The sequence below is a fragment of the Antechinus flavipes genome, chromosome 4 (genome assembly GCF_016432865.1).
Source record: "Antechinus flavipes isolate AdamAnt ecotype Samford, QLD, Australia chromosome 4, AdamAnt_v2, whole genome shotgun sequence".
Lineage (NCBI taxonomy): Eukaryota > Metazoa > Chordata > Mammalia > Dasyuromorphia > Dasyuridae > Antechinus > Antechinus flavipes.
Window position 1 is genome coordinate 32,172,425 of NC_067401.1, and position 22,850 is coordinate 32,195,274.

A 22,850-nucleotide genomic window follows, 5' to 3' on the forward strand; every position below is an offset into this window, starting at 1 on the left:
CCTCCTCCTTTCTTCCTTCTCCCTCTTCTCTCCCCCTCCTTCCTTCTTCTTCCTCCCTCCTCCACCTTCCTCTCTTTCTCTTCCTCCCCCCTTTCTCCTCAATGTCCTCCTCTCCTTCCCCCTTCTCTTTTCCCCCTCTTCCCCCTTCCTCCTTTTCCTCCTCCATCTCCTCCTCTTCTTCTTCCTCCCCCCTCCTCCTCTTTCTCTACCCCCCTCCTCCTCCTCCCCTCTTCCCCGCCCCTCCCCTCCCGAGGCTCGGGCTGCAGCTGCCGCTAATGACACAGATCGGCTGCTGCTGCCGCCGCCGCCGGAGCGGGCGGACGGGCGGGCGGACTGAGGCAGAGCGCGCAGCGCGCAGCGCCCCGAGAACCGCGAGCGGCCCGCGGCCGGCAGAGAGGCCCCGAGACAGCGGCGTTCGCCTCGCCGCCCGGCCCGGCCCGGCGCGGGCGCTGCTCCGGCTGCCCGGGATGGCGGCGGGCAGGGCCCGGGCCCGGGGCTCGGGCTGAGCGCCCCCAGCGCGCTCGGATGGCGGGCGGCGCCGGCTGGGCTGGCGGCCCCGCGGCGCTGCTGCGCTCCGTGCGCCGGCTGCGGGAAGTGTTCGAGGTGTGCGGCCGAGACGCGGACGGCTTCCTGCGGGTGGAGCGCTTCGTCGCCCTGGGCCTGCAATTCGGCCAGGGAGAGGAGGTGAGTGGGGTGGGGTGGGGTGCGGAACAGCTCCAGGATCCCATTCCCGGTCTGCGTGTCCATCCTCTGCATCTCCATTCCCGACATCTCCCGGCATCTCCATCCCCAGCATCCTATCGCCGGCATCCCCATCCCCGGCGTCCGCATCCCCTGCATCCCCATTCTATCCTCATCTTCCTTCTCATCCCATTCCCATCATTGCCTATCCCCTATCTTCGGTCCCGTCCCCGTTTCAATCACTCCCCTGTGTCCGTCCCAGTTCTCCTGCCCTTCTCTGTTCATCCCCAGCCCGTTCAGCACCCCATTTCCCTCCTCTCTTGTCCTCTCCTGGCCAGCCTTTTTCTCCACTCAACCTCCCTCTGGTCTCGGGCTTCCTTCCTCCTTCAGAACAGCCACCTTTTTTTTCCCTCCTCCGTAGGCCTCCTACCTGCCTCAGTCCCCAGCCCCACCCTCAGTGGCCTTCTCCCCTTGTTTAGCTCACTCTGTCCCGAGGCTGTGCCCCTCCAGTGGCCCTATTTCCCTTCCTGCTTCTTCTCCATATCAGGGCCTGCATTCCTCCTCCCGGTATCCCCCCTCCCTCTAACAATCACAGATTAAGAGGTTTCTTTCACTCACATCTCATGACCCAGCTCCCTTTTGATACAAGGATCCCTAGTCTCAGTCCTCCCTCATCCCAGATCCAGTACAGTGCCTCTTTATGGGAGGGGATGCTGGAATACTCTACCCTTCCCACCAGAGGGAATTTCTTTGGTTTCCAAGCAGGCCCCTCCCTGCCTTCCAAATTTGAGGGAATCTTCTATTATGCTCCGGGTTTCTCCTGAGCACTTCTTCAAAATCAGCCATCATCATGTAGCCATATTCCACAAGAGCAGGAGTGGATGTCATGGACACACACACACACAAGCCCAAGGCCTGGTGAAGGCTGTGGACCCCTTTTCAGAATCATGTTTTCAAAGGCATAAAATAAAATGTATAACATCACAAAGGAAATCAATTACATTGAAATAAAGACTTTTTTTTCTCATCCAAGCCTATCTAAGGGTCTGTAGACCCCGGATTACAAACTGTTGTGTTAGAAGTACCAGCTGCTCTTTGTCTGTCTGTCTCTCTTTCTCTCTCTATCCCTCTTTCCCTCTACTTTTCCCTCTTCCCCCAATCCTGAATCAAACAGAATGCAAGTTGGGAAATAGGGTTTTGTGGTTAGGTATGGGGGAATAGCTTTGTTGCACTCACTGTCCTGTGCTTTGTACAAGAATATGGGCCATACTGAAGTGTAGGGCTGGAGAGTTTACATCAGGGAGAAGCTGGAGAGGGCTGGGATGTCCAGCCCATATTCCCTCCCTGTCACCCTTCTTGAGGCTGGCCGGTCTGAACCCCAATGTAGTCTCCACACCAAGTACGAATTCCTTGTAGTCCAGCCTTGCTGGGCAGCACTAATTCTGGCCCTGGGACCAGGGGCTGATGCCAGGGATTGATAGTCTAAGAGATCAGTGAGGTCACCATTGCTCCTGGGTTGCAGAGCTGGGCTGAGGCAGGAGAACTGGGTTCAAAAATCTTAGAGAGCTGATGCCCTTTATTGTCCATGGTTTGGCTGGAAGCCAAAGAGTGATTCCTGGCTCACAAACAGAGAGGCCAGTGCCTGCTGGCCAGCCCAAGGGAGATGACCTTGTTGTCTATTACGTGCTGGCCAATCAATTGGCCAGTGCAAGATTTCTGATCTCTATAACCAGGGTAACCATTTCTTCAGCACTGCAGCTCTTTGGGATGTACTGGGATTTTTATATCCATTTTACAGGAAAGAAGGTGGATACTCATAGAGGGCATTATCTCTGGACATTTATCCACAAAGAAATTTCTTTTAACAATAGAAAGGATTTCTAGATGAGGTAATGAGCTTCCTGTCACCAGAGGTATTGTGAGTTGAGTATGCAACTACAGAGATTTCTGCTTTGTGTAGGAGGAGGTTGGAGGTGATGATCTGTAAGCTTGTAAGTGTGAACTGGGACTTGTGCCCTGTATTCTGACGTCAGACTAAATTTCTTCCTGATGTCTGTGATTTGATAGGGAGAGCTCTGAAATCAGAAGACTTAGGTTTGAATCTGAAATTATGAACTGTGTAACCTTGGGCAAATTATTGACCCTCAGTTTCTCCATATGTAAAATAAATAGGGTTCCTTTCAGCTCTAGTGATCTCTGATCCTATAATCTCAATCTCTTATGTGAAAACCCTTATCTGTAATTGAACCTTATCAATTAGAATTGGAGAGTGACCTAGAATTATAGGTTAGAATGGGGGGGAGGGGGCGTGTGACTTAGTAGCACAAAAGGTTAGAACAGGGAGAGACCAAAGACTGTCCAATCATAGGATTCTAAAGCAGTGTCTGGGAGGGACATCAGAATCTCTTTAGTCCAGCATTCTCATTCTACAGAATAAAGAAACTGAAGCACAGAAAAGTGAAGGGACTTGCCAAGGTCACACAGTAGAGCTGGAGTTAGACCCTGGCCACTCAGGTATTTTTTCCCTCTCCACTCCCTTTGATATAACCACAATAAAAGGCAAAATAAACACAGAACAGGTAAACTGGCTGAACTTCTCACTCATTAGGGAACCTGTTTGGGTGAAATCAAAAGCTGAATGTGGTTATATGTAGTTGGTTCCAATTGAGAGAAGTTATTGATGACAGGACAGAACAATTTGCCCAATTAAATGTCCTCTAGAAATGATTTCTTTATCATAATTACTTTGAAAGACAGTTTGGTATCGTAAGAAAAGCAGAGAATTGGGAATACGACTGCCCTGATTATTGTTCCTTTCACCTCAAATCCCTGAACTTCAGTGTCCTCATCTATAAAATGGGGATAGTATCCTGCCTACCCAAGGATAATTGCAAAGGTCAAATGAGATGATTCATTTTAATGAGATAATTGGAACTTTGCAAACCTTTAAGCCTTACAGGGCTTTCTGAGGTATGATCAATGTAGTGTATTGACTAAAGGATCAGATCTGAAGTTTATATTCTGCCTCTACCTCTTACTAGAACTATGACTATGAGTAAAATAGGGTCTCTCCTATTCTTAGTTACCTCATCTGTAAGAACAGCTGTAGTATCTCTCTTAGTCTGAGAAGCGGTGTGGGGGAGAGGATCGAAAGCTGGCTTCAAAGTTAGGATAGATGTGGGATCAGTTATCTAACCTCACTATGCTCTAGACCTGGAGGTGCCATCTGCAATGCAGCCTGAATTAGATTAAGTGTAATTAAGATATTTAGCAAAATAAAAATACAATAGAACATTGATAATGTTTACAACTGGTTTTCTAAGTCACTATGCAGCTTCCAGGGATCCCTGTTTGGTTAATTTCCCTTTCTATTTGTCTATACTTATCACCATTGTGGGCAACACTCAGATTGTGAATGAGAGGGCAGTGGCCAATCAACGTGGGTAGAAGGAATCTTTTCACCGGGAATCCCCTATATCCAGGAGGTATGCCAGTCAAATCCTTTTCACTTATTCCCAGCTCTAAGCATATTGTGAAGTTCCGGTGAGATATATATGGGAAATGTGGAGCCACCCTTACAGTCTTCTCCAGATGCTTGCTCTAATTGCCAGAACTTTGTAACAGTAGAACAGCAGACACATGGAAGAACTCTTGTTTTCATTGCTAACTCCTCTTGCTGCCTCCTTATCACTTTCTGTAAACTTACATTCCCTTATATCTTTATTACTTGCTGCATCCTTTTGGTTCTGAGCTTTCCCTTGTGTGTAGATTCTATGGAGCACCCCCCCTTCATCCAGATAGCTGCCCTCCTACTTTTCCCTAACATCCAATTAGCCCCTAATTTGATGACTAAATTAAGTCATGATGACCTTAATCATGATGACATTCATGATGATGAATAGCATGGAAAAATTTGGAGTCAAAAGACCAAGGTTCTAACCCCAGGTCTGACACTTTCTGGCTATATTTTATAACCATGGACAGGTCATTTTGTGTCTCTGGGCCTCAGTAAATAAGGGGATTGGGCCGGATAATTTCTAAGGTCCCTCTCAGCTCTAAATTCTCTGATCTACCTCTCTGCCTCTTTGGGGGGTAGGTCATCAAAGCTTAGATAATACCACATTAGTCTCCATGGTTGGACAAGAGAATTGCATGGTGTCTTGGGCAAATGATGGTATTTTGGCTATTTTCATAAGACTATTAGCGGTTGACAACCAAAAGGACAGCTGCGGAAGTGGCTCACTCCTTTCATTTAGGTTCATTCCAGGGCGGGAGATTGGGGATGTGATTCTAGCTTAGATTGGAGATGTTGATAGCTTTTGCTCATTAATAAAGAAAAAAAAAAAGCAGAGAGGGATGTTAGCCCATCTTAGGTAACAGAGTCAGCATTCCCGAAGATCTTGACAGGCGTGGGCATTGGACTGAATCGAATAAAATAATGGTCATTAGGGGAAAATATAAAGTCTCCTACTTGGGTTAAAAAAGAATCAGTTTCTCAAGGCTAAGATGGGAGAGACATGTTTAGATGTCAATTTGCCTGAAAGAGAACTAGAGGTCTGTAGTGTATGTTGATGGAATCTCAGGGGTGATTGAGAGATGGTAACCTCCCCCACTCACCCACCAACCACACACTCTGCCTGAGTCAGATATTTGAAGGGTTGGTCAGTTCCCAGTACTGAAGTTTAAGAAAAGCATCGATACAATGGAGAATGACCAAAAGTAGGTATTTAGGATGGTAAGGAACCTTCCCATCCATGATTTAGAAGGATCAGCGGAAGAAACTGGGAATAAATAGCCTAGAGAGAAGACTCTGGGGGAGCAAGATAACTGTCTTCCAGTATGTGAAGGAAGATAAGATTTTCTCTGTTTGGCCACATAGCACAAAAATATAAGCAAACAGTGGAAAATACAAAGAAGTACATTTAAGTTTCTGTGGTGGGAGTAATATCAGAGTTTTTCCAAAGACAACTTATAGAGAAGGAAGGAAAGAAGGAAGGAAAGAAGGAAGGAAGGAAGGAAGGAAGGAAGGAAGGAAGGAAGGAAGGAAGGAAGGAAGGAAGAAGGAAGGAAGGAAGGAAGAAGGAAGGAAGGAAGAAAAAATAAATTGGGGAGATATCTGGGGGGAGGGAGGAAAGGGCATTATAAATTATCCAGATTATCTGGAAGCCTTCAGGGATCTATGGGTTCGGAACTGAGAGGGACTGTCCTTAGAGATTATCCAGTTCAAGCCCCTCCTTTCAAAAGAGGGTGAAAGTAATGCCCTGAGAGGACAGGATGCTGCCAGGTTCCCCAAGGAGGTGTTTAACTCTGCTCCCCTCTCAGATGCAGCTCCTTAGACTTTACAGGGGAGAAAATGGAGCCGTTCCAGCCCATGGCTTTGCCATCTATGGTATGGTTCAGAACTGGCTTTCCTTGCTGTACCTCTCTGCTGGGCTGTGGGAATTCTGCTGCGATGAGATTAAAGTACCATAGATCATTATAGTTGGACAGAACCTCAGAGGCTCTCTAGTTCAATCCCCTCACTCCATTGTACTGAGAGCTATCTCTGTGACTTGCCCAGCGACACATAGCTGATAAATAGCTGGAGCTGCGATTCGAATTCCAATCTTTTAGTTTAGTTTTCTTTCCCTTGGATCACAGTGCCTACTTCAGTTCACTGACCTTCAGCAAGTCATGTAATTTAAGTGAACCTTTTCTTTTGTGTCTCTGGGCTTAGCTGTAATCACTTTGCAATCTGTATCCATTAAACTTTTGGTGTCCAATTAGGGAGCTGCCTCCGGTCCCCGGAAAAAGAAATTATTGAATTGCGTCAATGGGCTGGTTAGCCTGGTCTTCAGTCATGCTTTCCTGAGATTCTAATCGGTCTTTCCTCTTGTTAGTCACTCTTCTGTGAGCTTCCTCCTCCTGTTCTTCATTCCGGGGGCTGATACAACCAACAGTGACAGATCTGCCCATAAATTGAAATATGGAAAATTCCCCGGCAGCTGGGGCTTCTGGGGGATGCTGGCAGAGGGGCTTGTTATTAAATGGTTCCATTTATCTCACAGCAGAGCTCTCTGTGGTGTGAAGAAATAGGGAAGAGATGGGCTGGGCAAAGGTACACTCAGGGTAGACTCTCACATAGGTGTTACTTTATTGTTTAAATGGCATCAGGAGGGCACAGAGGGACATGGATGGTCAGCTTGCTCTTATGTGCCATAGAAAAAGTCCATCTGCCTGAGTCTTGGCCCTCTTCAAGTCTCAAGTGATTCTGTCTCACTTGAATCCAATTCATGTGCCAGTCAAGACATCATCTTATGATTCTCTTTGAAAATGAAGGCCAATTATATCCCAAAGAGATCTTTAAGGAGGGAAAGGGACCCTCATGTGCAAAAATGTTTGTGGCAAGACACTGGAAACTGAGTGAATGTCCATCAATTGGATAATGGCAGAATAAGTCATGGTATATGAATGTTATGGAATACTATTGTTCTATAAGAAATGACCAGCAGGATGATTTCAGAGAGTCCTGGAGAGACTGATGCTGAGTGAATGAGCAGTTCCAGGAGATTATTGTATACAGCAACAACAAGACTATATGAAGATCAATTTGGATGGACATGGCTCTCTTCAACAATGAGACGATTCAGGCCAGTTCCAATGATCTTGTGATGGAGAGAGCCATCTGCACCCAGAGAGAGGACTGTGGGAACTGAGTGTGGATCACAACATAGAATTTTCACTCTTTTTATTGTTGTTTGATTGCATTTTATTTTCTTTCTCATTTTTTCTTTTTGATTTTATTTTTCTTGTACAGCATGATAATTGTATAAATATATATGCATATATTAGATTTTATATGTTTATCATGCTTAATATATATTGGGTTACTTGTCATCTAGGGGAGGGAGTGTGGAGAAGGGAGGGGAAGAATTGGAACACAAGGTTTTTCAAGGGTTAATGTTGAAAAATTACCCATGAATATGTTTTGAAAATAAAAGCTTTAATAAAAAAAGAAAGAAAATAAAGACCAGAAATTATGTACAAGGCAATGTGCTCCCTACTAGGAATACAAAGGCAAAAACTGAATCCATATTTGTCCTCAAAAGAATTACCTGCTAATGAAATACACACACACACACACACACACACACACACACACACACTGTTAGTCACGCTTTAGTAAACTCTCTCTTTCTGTTCTTCATTTTGGAAGCCAATACAAGTTATGATGCTCCTAAAATTGAATATAGAAAATTCTCTGGCATCAGAAGCCTCTGGGGGTGCTGGAATTCAATATGTAAATATGTGTGTATATATATGCATATATTTATGTACATATGTACACATACATACATATATTTACACACACATACTCTATATGTGGGAGGGCATTAGCAGCATAGGAGAGATTAGAAAAATGTAGGGATGTATGAGATCAGAGAAAAAAACAGCTAGATCAGGATACTTAGATTCTAATTCCAGATGTAAAATTAATTAGAAATATAATATAATCCAGGATGGCTGATCTGGGTGATCTAGAAGACAAAGACATATGGTTTGGGGTGATCAAGAACACAAAGACACATAATCCAGGATAGGCAATCCAGGACAGATAATCCCTGTGATCTACTCAATCTTTTCTAGATTATTCCTCTTTTCTAGATTCTTTTCTGGATGCTATCTCAAGAAAACACTCTTTTCTAGTTACTTTTTTTGATCCTGTCTTTTCTAGATGGATTTCTGTAATCTCAATCTTTTCTAGATTCTTTTCTGGAATCTAGAAAATCTCTCTAGAAAAACTCTTTTCTGGATTCTTTTCTAGAGCCTCAATCCAGAAAAAAATACATTTATAGTTTCTTTTGTGGATACTCTCACTAGAAAAAACTCTTTTCTTGTGTCTTAATCCAGAAAAATTTATTTTCTAGATTCTTTTCTGAATCCTTGATCTTTTCTAGATTCTCAATCCAGAAAACATTATTTTCTGGATTCTTGATCTTTTCTAGATACTTTTCTAGAGCTACAATACAGATCTAGACACAGACATGTAAACCAGGGTGATCTAGTACAACAAGATGTGTCCTTTTGGTGATCTAGAACAGAAAGACATGTCTTTCTGGGATACCTAGGACACAAAGGCATGTCTTTTGGGTGATCTAGAACACAAAACCATGCGATCCTGGGCAATCTAGGATATGCTCTTTGGATGATCTACAGCATATGTCTTCTTGGGCAATCTAAAACACAATGACTCATGAGCAGGGGTGATCTCAAACAGAAAGACATGCCCTTTGGGTGACCTAGAACAGAAAGCCACATGACCTGAGGTGATCCAGAACAGAAAGCCTGTCTTTTGAGGATGATCTAGAACACAAAGACACTATCTGGGGCAATGTAGAACATAGAGATATGGCTTCTGGGTGATCTAGAACACAAAGCCATGTGATTTGGGGTGATCTGGAACAGAAAGACTTGCCCTTTGGGTGATCTAGAACAGAAGCACATGTCTTCTTGGGTGATCAGACAGAGACAGAGAGGAAGAGAAGAAGAGCGTAGGAAGGGACAGGGGAGGGGAGTCATTAATAACTTGAGAAAGAACATTTTCAGTAATGAGTGATGAGGTCATAAGCCATATTGCAAAGAATCATGGAGAGAAAATAGGGTTGGAGTATATTGATGACTTTTCTAAGAAGTTTGGCTTAGGAGGATAACTTGAGGGGATATGGGACATGATAGGGGCTGCTGAGATTTTTTTTTTTAAGGATAGGAGAGATTTGGGTATATTTGATGAAAGTAGGAAGGAAGACAAGGAGAAATTGAAGATTTGAGAGAGAGGTAATGATTGCAGTTTGATGGAGAAAATAGAAATGGATGGGATCAGACTGATGTAGAGGAGCCAGTTTTGTGGGAGAGAAGGAACAACTCATTTTCAAAAACTGAAAGAAAGGAGAAGACAGTGGGGGATAATATCAAGGGGTTTTGAGATGAAGAGATGGAGAAAAGGGGGTCCATTTAAGTCCTCAATTTATTCAATAAAGCAAAAGGCTGAGAAAGGGGGAGAAGGAGGTGTGGAAGATTTGAGGAAGGAAGAGATTTGGAATAGCTTCTATGGTGTGTGAGATAGAGAATCAATTAAAAAGGGATCAAAAGATGGCCTCGCTGAAATGAAGATCTCATTGAGGTTGGGAAACAAGAATTTGTAATGTGCCCAGCCATACCCTTGTGAGAATTCCTCCAAGTCCTATTGAGCAGCATGTGAAGAGGAAGCAAAGAGGCTGATGAAGGGAAATTAACCCCGGGCTTTGGTTTAACAAGGGAAGAAAAGTTGATAGGATGAGGGGGTGAGAGATTTGAGAGCAAAGGATACTATAGAGTTACTGTTGGAAAAGGGAGAAAAGTCAAGTCAATGCAGAGTCAATGGCCTGAGAGAATATAGATTGGAAATCTTGTTGAAAGTAAAAAATGAGTTTAGGAGTAAGGTGTGGGAATGTGGTAGGTTATGGGAGTTAAAAGGACTGGAATTCTTGTAGGACGTGATACATACTGTAGAGGGGGAGAAGGAATCCAGAGAATGAGTGGAGCTATGAAAGAGATGAGCATGGCTGGGCCCTGTTCAGAAAAGGTGCTCATTGGATTGGAAGCTCCTTGAGGACGGAAACTGGTTTTTTTATTTATCAAATTACATTAGGTATTTTTAGTATTCTTTTTAAAATTTTTGAATTATAAATTCTCTCCTTCCCACCCTCCTCCACCCCTTGAGAAAACAAGCAATGACATCAATTATACATGTGAAATCATGCAAAACATATTTCCATATTAACCATGCCTTTGCCTTTCTTTGTGCATCCCTATTTCTTGGTTCAGTGTCTGGCACAAAATAAGCACTTTAAAAATGCTTGTTGACTTGACCGGATTTGGTCCCAGGGAGGGAGTCACCATCTGGAAAATGGGGGCTTCCAGGTGGAGAAACCTCTGGGATGGCAAGTGGCAAAGTCTGGAGAGAAGTGAATTGAGATGAGACTTGTATGAACTCATGCAGAATGAAATGGGCAGAACCAGAAAGAATTTTATAAGCAGCTACAGCACCGGAAAGGCAACGAACCATGAAAGACTTAATTAAGACCTCTCATCCTCAAAATGACCAGCCATAACTTCAATCAGTTAATGAAGTCATTAATCTATGAAAAATCATGCTTCCCATCTCTTAACAGAGATATGATGGAATAGTGATGCAGCCAGAAAGATCTATGCATAGAGTACTGGAACTGGAGTCAAAAATACTTGTATTCAACTCACTTTATTTCAGTTTCCCCATCTGTAGAATGGGGATAATAATAGCACATATCTGCTAGGATTGTTGTGAGGATAAAATGAGATAACTATTATAAAACTATTTCCAAAACTTTGTAAAGCACTTTGCAAAATACATATAAACTTGCTATTCTATTTTGTTACTCACATCTTCTCAAGCCTGCCAACATATGCATTTGTTTTGCCAACACGTCTATATGTATATACACATTGATAAAAGAAAAAAAAAGAAAAAATATCAATGGAGTATTTGAAAAGACATACTAAAGATAGCAGTCGAGTTTTAATATATACTTATCAGATAACATGCAAACATATTTTGCATGATTGTACACATATAACCTTTATCAAGTTACTTGTCTTCTCAAAGATCAGAAAGGAAAATTAGAGGCAGAGAGAATTTGGAACTCAAAATTTTAAAAATGAATGTTAAAAATTGTTCTTTCTTATAATTGCAAAAAGTATCAGAACTTGTAAAAAGAAGTTAATCAAGCTGTACAAAAGAGATTTGTAGCATCACATACAAACTCCATTTCCTTTTTTTTATAAAAGGAAATATTCCTTATATTTTCAATCCTTATCATATCATTATAATCTATGTCTCATAATACCACTGTTGATGTTTGCCTAATTCATCATAATAAAGCAGAGCTCACTACATCGTCAACAAGATATAAACTCAGGGGGACAACAGGGTGGACTTTGGGTAAAGGCCAAGGAAGTAGATACATCTAGTTCAAAAATGACAGAAAACTGGGGGAGGTGCTAATATTCTGGATGAAAGAGTCAAAATCCAAAAGGATCTTCGCAGGTGAGAACATTGAGCTGAATCCAATCAGATGAAATTTACTAGGAATAAATATCGCCTCATAATCACAAAGCAATTTTTTTGAATTTGGGTACAAGACAAGGGAGACACGATGAGATGCCAATTTGTCTGCAAAACATCCGAGGATCTTAAGTGGATTGCAAGCTCAATATGAATCACTAGTGTAGTAGAGACAGCAAAAATTCTAATAGGATCTCAGGTTATATTAAAAAAGGCATATGTGGCTTCTAAAAACAAAGAGATTATAGAGACAGCATCCTTGTGAGATGAGAAATATGCTAAATCTAGAATCAGAGGATTCAGACACTAACTCTGTCATTTCCCCCTCTCTATACCTCAGTTTCTCTTCCTATAAAATGAGAAGGTTAGATTAAGTGCCTTCCTTTCTGGTTCTAAATCTTTGATCTCATGACAGTATTGAACAAACAGAGCAGGAGTTATTGTGCTCCACTCTAAACATCCTAGTTTGGAAAGAACTTGGAAAAATTGAAGAGTAACCTGTGGATTCACCTACAAGAGTGAAGAGACTCAAATCCATGTATATGAAGACTGATTGAAAGAAATGTGTTTTTTCGGTGTTAGATAAGCCAAGATTCCATGGCTTGCTAACTTGCTAGTTGTCTTTGCGTATCTGAATGTTTGTCTCATAAAAAAGAGTTAGGACTTGTTTCTGTTTGGCTGCAGATGTCAAACCTAGGAACCACGGGCTAAAGTTATAAAGAAACAAATTTAGCCTTGATTTCAAGAAAAGCTTCTGAGATAAGAATGGGATGTCTCTGGAGCTAGTGGGCAGCCCTTCTTTGGAAATCATGGGGCAAAAGCTGTAATTATGATCATTGGGTTGGCTGCTGAGGTACCTTCTAATGCTGAAAGTGATTCTATGATCAGTCCTTTCTACCATCTCAGCCTCTGTGCCCTATAAAATGAAATAGTTGAGCTGCCTTGATGACTCAGCTCAAGTTCCATCTATTAATGTCTTTCCTGATGGCCCTCAACTGCCCTTCTTCCTTGACTCCCTTGTAATTTATTCTGTCTAGTCTTATGCAGCTTCTATTAACAGTGGAGTCTAGTATAGTGTTTTCCCAACCAGAAGGGAAGACTGAAAGACCTTGGAGTTCTACCATTCCCAGAAATTACAGTGATATATACATACACACACACACACACACGTTGGCTTTGCTGATAGAATATAAATTCATTGAGAACAGAGACGGTTTTCTTTTTATCTAAGTGCTTTCTGTCTAGGGGAGTACCTGACCCAGAGAAGGTACTTAATAAATACTTGTTGATTAATTAATAGATGATTTTCTAATGTCTCTTCCTTCTCTGTAAGTCTTTGGCCATAAAAAGTAGGAAGGAGGGGGAGAGATAAACTATGGGCAAATGGTCAAATATAAATACATATAATAAAAAAAGAACTTTTCTCTATATGTCCATATTTATACATATTATTAGGCTCCAGGGACTGTCCTCCTTTCTGACACCTCTTACACACCTCGTGCAGAAGGCAGAGAAAACTGAATAGCATTTCATCACCAAACTCTTCACAGGTCTGTGGATTTGGGAAGAACTTAATTTGTTTGGAAGGCTGTGAAAATAGCATTGGTTCTGGGGTCAGATTCTACCTCCACTGTTTATTACTCTTGTGAACTTGAAAAAAATTACTTCCCTCCCTGGGGTTCCATGTCCTCATCTGTAAATTAAAGTTTTGAACTTAAACATTATGGTTCCTTCTTACTCTCAGTTTCTGAGATCATCCTTTGATCAATTCCTGCTAATTAATGCCCCTTGCTTCAGCATCTATTTCAATGGAGGCAGTACCTGTCCACACAGACCTTACAATCTAATGGAGGAAAGCAACCTAGAAAGGGAAGTTTCCAAGGCTAAGTGTGAACAAGGGACATATTGAAGAAGGCCAGAGTGAGCTCTTCTATCAGAGCCCAGAATCTGGGGGAAGAGTGGGATTTGGGTGAAAGGGAGATGAGGAAAGGGAAGAGGAGGGGAGATGAGAAGGATGGCCAGAACATGGGAAGCAAAGTTATGGAAATAAATAAGAAGTATCTAAGCAGCCTGCTTTAGGGCAAGACTTTAAAATTACAAAGCAGGTGTTAGTCACATTGGTAGAGGGGGTTTCCTCATGACACTTAAATTTTTTAAATTAAATTTTATTTTCTTCAATTAACAAACATTTATTTTTCTTCCTTCTGTGTCTCTCTTGCTACCCCTACCCATACCCTGAAAAAGAAAAAAAAAAACTCAACTCTATAGCAAATATACAGTCAAGCAAAACAAATTCCCATATTGGCCATGACCAAAAATATGTCTCTCATTCTGGAAGCCATTACCTCTTGTGCAGTAGGTGAGTACCATTCTTGAATTCTTTTTATACTGATGATAATCACAGATCTGAACCACCTTCCTCTTTCTCACTCCTCATCCCAATTGTTTTACGTAAATGTGAATTGTTAAAAGCAGAACTAGTGTGCAGAAAGCAGGGTCTTGCCACAGGGTGCCTGCTTATGAGATTTAGAGCTTTCGTGTCCAGGTTAAATCTCCCCCCCCCCAATTCCTGTACTTCAGCTCATGGTCCTACATAATCTTGTGTCACTTGAGTGTCCTCTTCCTCCCCCATCCCCTTTCTGACTAGATCTCTGTGTGTCTATCCCATCCCCCACCCCAATTATTTTTGCCCCAGATGAAAAATTGCTGGTGACTGCTCTACCATTATTCTCAAATTGGCAGCTTTTTCATTAAAAAAAAACAAAACAAAACAAAACAAAACAAAACAACCAAAAACAAAAACAAAAAACAAGGAGGGGCTGGCAGTTATTCTTCCAGTGAAGAAATGGCTTGGCTTACAAAGAGATTTTTATACACTAGCACCCACCAGAAGGTTTTGATTGAGGTTAGAGAGAAAGAGTCCTCAGAGACCAACTAGTTTCAAACTTCATTCTAAGAAGGGGTCCATGGCTTTTACCAGACTGCCAGTAGGATCCACAAGGGTTAGCTTCTGTCCTTCTTCTCAAAAGGGGTCAAAAATGACATCACTATGTCGGGGAAAAGACACAGGATGTCCCCCTATGTGGCTGATCGACCAATAGGAGTTTGGCTCTAGCACAGATTGGGCACAAATAATCCATTTGGAGATGGTTCGAAATTTGTGCATTTCCCATTTCTTTTGATTTTATTCAGCTCTGCTCTCCCCCCCCCCCCATCCCGTCTCTTTCCCCTCCTCCACATTCAGTTTTGCCTTTGCTGCTGAATATTCCAGTCTGACCCAGAGGGGATTTCACCTACATTTAGAGGGGGATGGGGTCAGGAAAAGGCAGGTCCCTTTGAAAGATACCCGCCAGATCTGGGGAACATATGCTGCTATCACGTGTGGGTACCTAACGTCAGCTCTGATCATCCATAGACAATTACTGGGATTCTGGCTCTCTGCCATCCAGCAGGGTCTGGCTTCGGGGCTTGTAAGCTCCTCGTAGTATTAATCAGCCTCCTCCCCCTCCACATCCCGTCATTGAGAATGTAAATCTACTGGGAAAGGAAAAAATCATATCACGCTAATCCAAAGCTAATCAGAAATGATTATTTGATTTCCCACTGCTTTGGATTATCTTGCTGCTGCTTCCCCCCCATCTGGTCCAGGTAATTAAGCCTTGCTTCTATCTGCTAATAATCAGCCCTAGATGCTATTCTGGCTTGACAGGCAGCATACTTTAGAATCTTGCTCTCCAAATTTTTTATTCTTGAATTCTGATTAGTAAAACAATGTTTGAGCTTGGACACATTCAGATAATAAGTGTGTCTCTCTATATATTTACACATATATATGACATGCATTGGGTATGTGCCTATGCATATATTTATACATAATATTTACATAAATATGGATACTGTATGCACATTTACTCATTTGTGCATTTATATGTGCACATGTATCACACATACATCTACATTCAGAATGAAATACATGTAGTACATACATATGCATATATACTGATACATACATATGTACACCCACACTTGCACACACACACACACACACATATATATGCACTTGTCCACTCACACAAAATATACACACAATTATTTTTAAATTGTGTATCACTTTTGTTGTTCAATTGTATCCAACTCTTTGTGACCCCATTTTGGAGGTTTTTTTTGGCAGAGATACTTCAGTGATTTTCTATTTCCTTCTCCAGCTCATTTTATAGATGAGGAAACTGAGGCAAATAGAATAAAGTGACTTGCCAAGAATCAAACAGCTAGTAAGTGTCTGAGGCCATATTTCACTTCAGGAAGATGTCTTTCTGATTTCAAGTCCAGTACTCTATCACTATTCTATTTTAAAAAGAACTATGGCCATTATGGGATTCAGATTAAAAATAGACATTTTAAAAGGATGAGATAAGTATCAAATCATTTTTGATCCTAAAGGAAAATAATCACTGGAATTTATTGGATAGGGAGAGATGTTTAGACCTATACCGTAGGGAAATCATATTTGGTAGCAGTTTCCAGGGCTGTTCTGGAGTCAGCTCAGCTGAATCTGGAGAGGTGATCATTGAGTATTTATTTAATCAAGACTTTATTTCTTCTTTTGTTGATTGAGAAAATGATTGAGAAAATATATATAATACAGGTTAAATTTAAAAGCATGTCTTGCTTCTTTCTCTCTGCTTCCAGACAGTTGTTAAACAGTTACTCATGGTTTGGTGGGACAGTAGTATAATAGGATCCAAGATGCAAATCAAAATTCAACTATACCGATTCATCCTGTTTTACTCACCTGTCTCATCCAAGATGAAAAGGAGGGAGATAGAGCTCTCATTCACCAGAGTACAGAGCTGGTCCTCTGAGGAGCATCTGGGGTAGCCATGGGGTGTTCTAAAACTGGGATTGGGTATGCTGAAGGGGGATCAATTTTCATAGTGGTTCCTGTGCAACCAACTATAGTGGGCCTGATGCCTCATTCAGAGAGGGAATGAATGTTGAAGGACTTGAGAGTTGGGAATAATAGGGAAGTATTGGTCTTTGAGATCCCAAGGTTACTTTTATCCTAGCAATGAGACATCAACTCAACCTCATTTTCATTAGTCTTTTATCTAAGGAAAATGTTCTTTAGATGTTTTTGACTTCAAACCCACAGTTCTTTTCTCTTGCCAGAATGCTTTTTATCCAGGTAGAGATATCTTAAAGTCAATTGGAGATATGGATCTGGACCTCCAAAGAGGAGGCTGGAGAGTGATCTGCCTCTGGGTGATGATTGAAACTGTGGGGCTCCCTTGGTGAGAAAATATAGAAAGGGAAGAAGAAAAAACACTTATTAAGTACCTACTATGTACCATGCACTGTGTTAAACATTTTACAAATATCTCCTTTAATAAAGAGAAGAAAGGGAAGACAAGGGGGCTGAGGACAGATCTTTGGGGAATATCCAAAATATAAGATTGAGAAATAGTTGAAGGAGATAGCAAGGGAGACAGAGGAATCATATTTAGAAGGGTAGAAGGACAACCTGAAGATGTAATACCTCTGAAGAAGAAGGAAGACAAGGGTAATGGCAAGCTATTCAAAACTGTCAGAAGCTGAAGAGCTTCAAACGTGATAAGATGACTGAGAAATAACAGTGGATTTGGAGATTCAGGAATCATGATTTTAGGGCTGTTCGGGACCTTAGAGACCATTCAACCTACCTCAGATGAGGAAATTGAGGCAGAGAGGTTCAGGTGACCTGTTAGGGTCTCACAGCTAGTCACTGTATCAGCATTTCACTGAAGGCATAGGGGAGTGTGACAGGAAGGGCTATTAACTAGCAGACAGAAAATCTGAATTTGGGTCCTACATCCACTCATAATTAAATCATCTACTCTGGTCATCTTTAAATGATCTTCCTTCCCAATCTATGGAAAGCTCCTATAGGACTTAGTGTAGGTGATCTCAAAAGTCCCTTCCAGTTGGGAAGCCTCTGATCACAATGGAAATTGTGTTTGGGGAAACAGGAAGAAGGCAGGAGAGGCTCTATCCATGTTCTTTGGCCGTGTCATTTTGCTGCTAGAAAAGGAAAGCAGGTTGCTTCCTTATGCTGTAATAGTTTCATCATTTCTTTCTGAGGGAGTATCTTTTTTTTTTTTTTTTTAAAAAGCTTACCCTATTTTTCAGTTTAATCTTAGGTAGGAATGCAGTATGGCTTAGAGAATAGCCTTCTTGTATCCTCAGATGCCTGGCACAAAATAAGTGCTTTATGAAATTTTTGTTGACTGGCTGACATAGTCAGGATCACAGGACTTGCTCATAAGAAGTGGATTTGAATTCTTTGCCACTTGTGTTTCCTTTGGAAAATCAGTTAACATTTTGAGACCTCAGTTTCCTCTTCTGTAAAATTGGACTAAAGTTCCTTCCAACTTTACATCCTTCCTCACTGGGCTATTGTGACATCAATTCATCCCAGGAATGAAGAAGATCTATATCTACATCTATCTATCTATTTATCTACCCATGTATGTATCTATTTATCTATCAATCCATTTATGTGTGTATCTATTTATGTATCCATCCACATCTATCTATATCTATTTATCCATCTATCTATTTATCTATGTACCCATCTCTTTATGTATGTATGTATCTATCCATCCATCTGTCTGTTTGTGTATCTATTTATCTATCCATCCTTATATCAATCTATATTTATCTATCCATTCATCTATTTCTCTATTTATTACTATCTATCTATGTATGCATTTATCTATCCATCTATTTATTTGTGTATCTATCTATCTATCCATTTTTATATTTATCTATCTGTGTATCTACCTATCTATTTGTCCATCTATTATCTGTCTGTATTGAGAAAAAGCCATCACTGGAAGGTAGGTATCCAGCTTCTGGTGGGTGAAGACAAAGAAGTGAGAACAATGAAAAATTGGTGTAGGCCCCAGCCACATCAAATTTAAAGGAAGAGGTGAAAAATTCCCTCAGCCATGCAATTGCTTTATGAGATAATGAGCTCAAGCTCATCACTCAAGGCTCAAGTAGAGAGAGGCTGGATGACCGGCTGTCTAGGATGCCACAGAGGAGACTCAGATCAGTGCAGTCAATTGAGCACCATTAACTTGGAGTCATACATAAAAGGGCTTAAATCTCCCTTCTTTGACTCCTTGTCTGGGTGACTTTGGACCAGTCCCTTTCATTTTTCCAGCCCTTACTTTCCTAAACTGTAAATTTTGGATCTCCTAAATCCCTCCTGTTCTGGGTGTGAGGCTGGATTGCATTGACATCTGACACTCTTTACTGGGGCAGAGTTGAAACACAGTAAGAAAAAAAGCAGAGAAAAACCATTTCTTACCAAAAAAAAAAAAAAAAAAAAAAAAAAGGAGAGACAACATTGTAGGCTGTCAAATATTGATCAATCTTCTACAGTCTAGGTCAAAATGTAAGATGAGACATAGGATTGAAAATTCCAACCGTAAGGGACCTCGGAGCCCATCTAATCCAACTTCTTCACTTTATAGACACCCAGGGAAGTTAAGTGATTCATAGAATAACAGACATTGTTCTGGAAGGGATTATCAGCCCAACTCCCTTTTACTGATGAGAAAACTGAGGTCCAAGAAGTGATTTGTCACTAACTCACTAATTTGATCCTCACAACACCCCTGGGCAGTAGATGCTATTATTATCCCCATTTTGCTATTGAAGACACTGAGACAAATAGATTAAGTGACTTGTCCAAAGTCCCACTGCTTTTAAGTGTCTGGGGCTGGATATGAACTTTGCTGCCTCTGGGCACCGCTGCCTTAAGAATGGCCACTAACATAGAGTGGGACTTCAATAAATTCTTGCTGGATTTAACTACATAAAAAACTGAAAAGAGTTTAAATAATATACCTTGTCAGGCTGAGAAATAGACTTGGTTTCTTCTGAGTGACTTTTAATTCTGCTCAGAGGAAGATTCTGCTGTTTCTGCAGATCAGCCCTCAAAAAATTGGGCATTAGAGGTGTCCTGAGGTGTGCAGAGGGGGATTAGGAGGCCAGGAAAATTCATCAAGAATATGAAAGGCAGCAGAAGCTGCTGAGGGAAGATGAGGGAGAAAGTATTCTTAGTGTCGTGATGGAGAAATAATGAGTTCAGTGAGGGCAATGGAAAGAAGTTTTGACTTGAGGCAGAGGACTTGCCTGGAATTCTCACTACTTGTGTGATTTTTGGATAAGTCATTTGGCTTTGCTATTTTATCCTCCTGAACTAGATGTCTAGGTCTATGATCCTATAATAGTCTGAATGTTTAGTTCTTGTGGTTGTCATTTGTTTATTTATTTGTTTGTTTGTTTGGTGAGGCAATCAGAGTTAAGTGACTTGCTCAGAGTCACACAGCTAGTAAGTGTAAAGTATCTGAGGTCATATTTAAACTTACGTCCTCCTGACTCTAAGACCTGTGCTCTATTCACCATTTACAGAAGAGAAAACAAAGGAAGTGATCTGGCTAAAGTCACAAGGCATCCAAATCTCACTCTTTCTCTGTACCCTCCCAACACCTCAGAGAAATTAGTGGATTATTGGAGACTAGTTCCATGGAGAAGTTGACCTGAGATCCCCTATTTGTCCTTCTCACATTTGTATGAGTTGCTTCCTTAAGAGGCAGAGTTTAGAATTGGAGGGGAAAAAATCGCAAGCACCATGGGAAGTAGGGGTTAGTAACCAGTGTTGTTTGGTTCTATAGGTGGTAGTAGGTGTCTGCCCTGCCGGGGGTCTTAGAGTGACAGCTGTATATTTGGATTGGACTAGATGCCTTCTGCTCCTAGGAACCTTAGAAACCATCAATTCCAATGCCCTCTTGAGGACACTGAGGCAGGAAAAGGTGAAATGGTTTGTTCAAGGTCACATAGCTACCACCCAGGGAGGATTTGAATTCTAATCTTCTTGAATCCAAGCCCAGAGCTCTGTCTGCTGAGTCACATAGACAATAGGGAGACAAATTCTGCTTCTCTTTATCCTTCAAATTGTGGTCCTTCCTCTGAACCTCTAAAATCTCACAAAATCTAAATCTGACACCCCTTCCATATGACAGTGCTTTAGATAATGGAGTGTGTCTGTGTGTATGTGACAGAGACATATAGAGGGACACAGTTAGAGACACTCAGAGAGACAGGAAGAAAAAGACAGAGACAGACAGAAACTTAGAGAGGCAGAGAGAGATAGAGAAACAGAGACAGAGAAGACAGGGGAAAGTGCAGAAAAAGTAGAGAGAGAGTTACACACTCTTAGACATTGCTCTGGCTTATGATATAATTGAGATTTGCATGGCCTTCTTTGGGATGGACATCGCTTGGCATCCCGTGTCACCATTTCCCTGCCCTGAAGAGTGTCTCTCTGAACTCCCAGGCTGGCATCTCTCCAGCCTCATCAGGCAGGACCAGGAGTTGGGCGGCATTGTTTCTCTGCCTGTATTTTAGTCTCTCTTTGTCCTGGCTTTGCAGGGGGCAGGCAGCTTCCCAAGCCCTGAAAAGAGCCCCATTGTGCCCAGGCTGACTTCACCCCATAAGGATGCACAGAGGGGACAAACAGTTGAGACCTAAATCACCAAACAGACTGATGGGAGATAAAGGATCTCATAAGGGAAATGGGGGGGAGGGAGAGATTACCAGAAGATACTTTTTGGCAGTTTGATTGTTATGGCATAGAATAATTGAATAATTAGACTAATAAAAATTGCCATTTTTATTATATTAGCTCAGCTTACCTGGGAGCAATTGATATTTTTTCTAATTATTTAGATGTGATTTTATTGATATGAATAGTGTTTTGTAATTGTGTTCATACAATTCCTGGGTTTATTTTCCAGAAGACCCTTTTTTATGTTTCTTTTTTTTTAAATAACTTTTTATTGACAGAACCCATGCCAGGGTAATTTTTACAGCATTATCCCTTGCATTCACTTCTGTTCCAATTTTTCCCCTCCCTCCCTTCACCCCCTCTCCCAGATAGCAAGCAGTCCTTTACATGTTGAATATGTCACTGTATATCCTAGATACAATATATGTGTGCAGAACCGAACAGTTCTCTTGTTGCACAGGGAAGATTGTATTCAGAAGGTATAAATAACCCGGGAAGAAAAACAAAAATGCAAGCAGTTTACATTCATTTCCCAGTGTTCTTTCTTTGCATGTAGCTGCTTCTGCCCATCTTTGATCAATTAAAGCTCTCTTTATCGAAGAGATCCACTTCCATCAGAATACATCCTCAAACAGTATCGTTATTGAGGTATATAATGATCTCCTGGTTCTGCTCATTTCACTTAGCATCAGTTCATGTAAGTCTCTCCAAGTCTCTCTGTATTCATCCTGCTGGTCATTCCTTACAGAACAATAATATTCCATAACGTTCATATACCACAATTTACTCAACCATTCTCCAATTGATGGGCCTCCATTCATTTTCCAGCTTCTAGCCACCACAAACAGGACTGCCACAAACATTGGCACATACAGGTCCCTTTCCCTTCTTTAGTATCTCTTTGGGGTTTAAGCCCAGTAGAAACACTGCTGGATCAAAGGGTATGCACAGTTTGATAACTTTTTGAGCATAGTTCCAAATTGCTCTCCAGAATGGCTGGATGTGTTCACAATTCCACCAACAATGTATCAGTGTCCCTGTTTTCTCACATCCCCTCCAACATTCCACATTATCTTTCCCTGTCATTCTAGCCAATCTGACAGGTGTGTAGTGGTATCTCAGAGTTGTCTTAATTTGCATTTCTCTAATTAATAATGATTTGGAGCATATTTTCATATGGCTATAAATAGTTTTAATTTCTTCATCTGAGAATTGCAGAAGACCTTTTTTGATGATAAATGATTTTTTAAAAATAGCAGCCAAGGATGAAGTTTGAGGATAGGACCATAGGGGAGAGACCAGAGCAGTTTGATTGTCTCCCTTCACACCTGGGCCCCTAACCCATATCTACACATATGCATACATATATAGACACACCTGCACATTAATCCATTGTTTTCTTTTTTAAAAATATGTCAAAAAAAAGCTTATCCC

At 41.4% G+C, this 22,850-nt stretch overlaps 1 protein-coding gene across 1 annotated transcript in view; it reads left to right on the plus strand.

The window, feature by feature from the left end:
* The first annotated feature begins 525 nt into the window (after window positions 1-525).
* Window positions 526-22,850, plus strand: part of RAB11FIP4 (RAB11 family interacting protein 4) — a 158,479-nt gene continuing 136,154 nt past the window's right edge. Inside the window, exon 1 of the mRNA XM_051992370.1 lies at window positions 526-684. Coding sequence (XP_051848330.1) covers window positions 526-684 — 159 coding nt within the window. The remainder of the gene's footprint in view (window positions 685-22,850) is intronic.